General features: G+C 40.4%; 1 gene segment (V, D, J or C); it reads left to right on the forward strand.

Annotated features, from left to right (window-relative positions):
- Positions 1 to 1,481: 1,481 nt before the first annotated feature.
- Positions 1,482 to 2,217, forward strand: LOC124243384 (T cell receptor beta variable 19-like). The segment is given in 2 exon segments: positions 1,482 to 1,589; positions 1,721 to 2,217. Coding segments are annotated over 2 exon segments (546 nt in total).
- The last annotated feature ends 2,449 nt before the right edge of the window (positions 2,218 to 4,666 follow it).

Consider the following 4,666-nt stretch of genomic DNA (forward strand, 5'->3'; position numbering starts at 1 on the left):
TGAATCTTAGCAAATAATATGAAATGTAAAAATGAACTCAAATCAGATTATGTAAACCATGATGCACTTTTTATAAATCTAGGACAACTAAATCAAGAAAATAATTTTCCTGACTACAAATATATTAGATAAAATTATATGGAAAGGAAAGCAAGAAACAGACTTTGCTGGAACTGGCTATTTCCAATGCATAAACACTAATAATACACATCTTTCTGAACTCCAATTTCAAAGACATCATTTTGGTAGCTTGAATCAGCCATAGTGGGAATATTTACACCATGGTTAACAGCAGGCACAGCAAATCAGGGCCTGTTTTATTTCCCTTCAGAGAGGTGATGGTCAAGTATTTACCAACACACACTGAGAAGGAATGATGATGACTTAACATCAGGATGGTTTTTCGTTTTCTTTTTTTTTGAGGAAGATTAGCTCTGAGCTAACTACTTCCAATCCTCCTTCTTTTTTCTTTTTGCTGAGGAATACTGGCCCTGAGTTACCATCCATGTCCATCTTCCTCTACTTTATACGTGGGACAGCTACCACAGTGTGGCGTTTTGCCAAGCGGTGCCATGTCGGCACCCAGGATCCGAGCAGGCAAAAACCGGGCCACCGAGAAGCGGAACATGCATACTTAACCGCTGCACCACCGGGCCAGCCCAGGATGGTTTTCATATGGGATGTGGATGGGGAGTGGGAGGAGGTGGGATGTAATGGAAGTGTATTGCTAAATTTACATATTGTCAAGGTCTATCTTGAGTATTGCTGGGTAAGGAGGAGAGATAATTTATGAGTACCTACTATATTTTTAAATAAAGAAAGAAACATGCATCCACAAGCAATACCTGTATGTGATGAACCAAGGGTTAAAATGATTCAAATCCTATGCATATGAAATCAAAAAAGAGAAAAAAATAAAATAAATAAATGAAGAGTAGAGTCTGTGAAAGAGAAGAACGAAGAGCAGAGTGTATTAAGAATCAGGGAATGAGGACTTAGACGCCAAGTATGAAAACGAAAGTGTGGAAACAAGACTTTGTCCCGAGCAAACTAGAAGCAAACAGAGTAAGATGGGAGCCAATTCAGCAATGGACATGCTTCCACGTTATATCCACATGATGACCATGTGCCTGTTGTTAATGGTGATTAAATACCCCACCTGGGGTCAATCACCCCACACTGTGTTCATTGCTATCATAATCATTGTAAATTAGCATAACTAAGAAGGTAAAATCCAGTGGGCCAATCAGAAGAGACTCCAACCTAGAGATGTGGCACTGCCAGCCCACTCTGGTCAAAAGAGTGCAGAGCTTCAGGAGGGAGGCACAAGTGGGGAGCAAGTGATTCAGGTCTCCCCTCTCAGTCTCCTCATCCACAGAATTAGGGAGCCCATCTCGAATATCTCCAGGATCCCTTCCAAGTATCCAGTCTAGCCTTCTGACAAATTTTCCAAATATAGGGAGGTGATCCCAACAGCTAAGTTTCTTTCCTCGTTTGTTTCCAGCAAGTGCTTGGAGCTGCAAAGAACCCTCTGCCCAGGATGGGCAACCAGGTGCTCTGCTGGGTGGCCCTTTGTCTCCTGGGAGCAAGTGAGTCCTGGGTTCAGGGAGCAAATCCTATCCTGTAGGTGCCCAGCTCCAGATCTAAGCCTGTCCCTGTGACAGCAGCGTTAGGCAGCCTCTTGGGCTGTGTTTCCAGAGCCTTTCTCTCTCTTCCATAGGCACTATGGATGGCGGAATCACTCAGAGGCCAAAATACCTGATCAGAGAAGAAAGACGAGATGTGACCCTGGAATGTGAACAGAGTTTGGATTATGATTACATGTGCTGGTACCGACAGGACCCGGGACAAGGGCTGAGACTGATCTACTACTCGCAGGTTCTAAAGGCTGTCGAGAAAGGAGATGTATCTGAAGGCTACAGGGCCTCCCGGGAGGAGAAGGCATTCTTTCCTCTCACTGTGACATCAACTCGAAAAAACCAGACAGCCCTGTATCTCTGTGCCAGTAGTAGAGACACAGTGAAGCACTGCCACCTCCTCTTTGTGCATAAATGTGTCCCAAGCCCCACTTCCCACCAGGTGGCAGGGCTTTTCTGGACTCAGTACCTTTCTCTGCTGGCTTTCTTCCACCTCAACCAGGCCCCCAAAGCAGCTGCTTCCATCAACATGCTTTGTGGAATGGCAGGGTTGTTCAGTGATCCTCTAAGTTGGTTTTAAATAAGACATATATGCATATATCTATATCCAACTATATCATGGAGAGAGAGACAGACAGAGAGAGAGAGGAAGGAGAAGAACAAGGATGAACGGGAGGAGGAGGGGAAGAAGGAAAGAGGAGAGGACAGAAGTTTATTTTACCACCCAGCTCTGTTTTCTACATTACTAAACACTAGGAAACAAAAATAAATAGAAAAGGTTCCCCTTTTTCAGAAAAAAAGCAAGAGTCAAATGGGGAAAGAAATGTGTAGAAGACAAATACTATAACCTAATATCATGCATGTATGATTGATCATACATGTGTGCTTTAATCACAAGTGTTAGTGGAGTATAAGAAATAACATGCCCAATTTTGTCTAGTGACACAGGAAGGGTTCAAAGAGAAGGCAAAATATAAGATGAAACTCAAATGATGACCAAGATTTCAAAAGATGCAAGAGCACCACCTGAGTGATACAACCTTAGGGAGCCATGTTAGGAGAGAGTGATAAAATAATATCAAGAATAAAGATGATCACCACCCCCTTCCTCAGAATGTAGTGGTAATAGAAAATTTGGAAGAAGGAGTGGAGCAAAGTTATTGAACAAAATTGAGCTTCTAGTCCCAGTGGACTTTCCTTGGATATCTGCATAGAAATACCCAGTAGGCTCCTGCGAATGCACTTGGCTCTCAGAAGGGAGACTCAGGCTTGTGAGAAATATTTGCATGAAAAATCAGCAGACAGTTGGTGGGTATTATTTTTCAAATGATCTTTATGTTTTCTGTATAGTTTGTCCCTTTGTGTTCTGCCACCTAAGTATGGAATTAAAGAGCAAGTAGTGTTAATTCCTGGGATTGCATTTCTTTACCAGTGTTTATTTGATCACCTAACTCTGTTTCAAGAAATGTATGTCAGTCTATATTATTCAGACTAACACACATAGTACTTCCAACTAAAAGTTCTGGATGAAATATATTTTAAAAATTTTTTGAAGGGATTTAAGAACTCCAGTCTATTCTTCTTTACAGACCTATCACTCCTGGGAAAAGCAAATTCTGGGAAAATATGGGAAGTCCCTAACCACAATACACAAGCCTTGGCTTCATGCATTTTATTTGGATTCCTTCCTGGTTCTGAGTTTAGTTTTGGCTTTCTTCTCCCACGTATTCTATGGAAGCCTTACTCACCCAGAGACCAATTTACTGAGATACAGAGATGAGAAAGAGACACTAACCTCTGAATCGGATTTAAAACACTGATGTGGTATGATGAGCATTCCAAGCTGTCATTGTAACAAATGCTGTCTGATAATAGTGAGGAAACAGTTGGGAATGGGATGGATCTAAGATGCTTCACTTGGAATGTGCAGACCATGTTCAAAGGCACCTCCAAGTCAATCATTTCCTGAGCCATATGATGCAGTCATGGACTTTTGTGGCAATTGGGGAGACAGCCCTAGAGTTCTCTGATCCCTGTGTGCAAGCCATGGGACAGGGTGAGACTATCTGTCCAATGAAAGAAAGGAAATTAAAGGGACAACAATAAGAGACAGAGAGTCTTGTTCTTCTTTGTTGTCTTGGGCATAACCAGAAGGGATGCAGATTTCCTCCTGTCCATTGAGGAATTTGAAAAATAGAACATATGGATTTTACTTGACTTTAAAACATCCACTTTAAAGCTAATGAACCATTTCCTTTTTCAGGGTGGTCCTAACAGTGAAAAGCTGTGAGGTTTCATAACAGCTCCCATTCCCAGGACCAAGCTGTAAGAGAATTACTGTATGAAAAGAAAGTCAAAAAGTTAAAGAAATTAAAATATCACTAAATGTTTCCTTAGCAAGTTTTGAGAAGCCATTTCATCTTTGAATTAGGAAGAACAATTTATAGAAAATAGAATCAAAGAATGATCATCTTTCTTGGATACAATAAACACAATTTATGAATTTAAAAATATACTACAAGCAGTTAGTAGTAAATTAGACAAGCCAGAAATCCAGTCTGGTAGTTGGATACAAACTCAACAAATATTCCAGCATTTTGAGGAAATAGAAAAAATGAGTGAGAAAAACACCATCATAGCTGCTTTGTGCATGAAGACCTCAAACCGGAAGACACTTCAAGGTCTATAAACAATGAAATAGAAAAATAAATTGTGTTATGTTTATATAACAGGGTAAAAAAACAGCAAAAAATAAAATATTATTTGTAAAATCATGGATGGATGAATCTCTCAGGCATAATGTTGAATGAAAGAAGACAGGTGAAACAGTGCATACTACATGAAATTTAAATAGTGGGGATATTTCTAATTTACTGGGAGCGAAGCATGAGAGAGATTTCTGGGTGGCTGATAATGTCCTATATCTTGACCTGGATGGTAGCCAGAAAAGTGTATTCATCTGTGAAAATTCACCAAGCTGTAGACTCATGAGTTGTGCAGTCTATAATACATATTTTATAGCTCACTTA

This window comes from Equus quagga, chromosome 8 (genome assembly GCF_021613505.1).
Source record: "Equus quagga isolate Etosha38 chromosome 8, UCLA_HA_Equagga_1.0, whole genome shotgun sequence".
In the NCBI taxonomy this organism is placed as follows: Eukaryota; Metazoa; Chordata; class Mammalia; order Perissodactyla; family Equidae; genus Equus; species Equus quagga.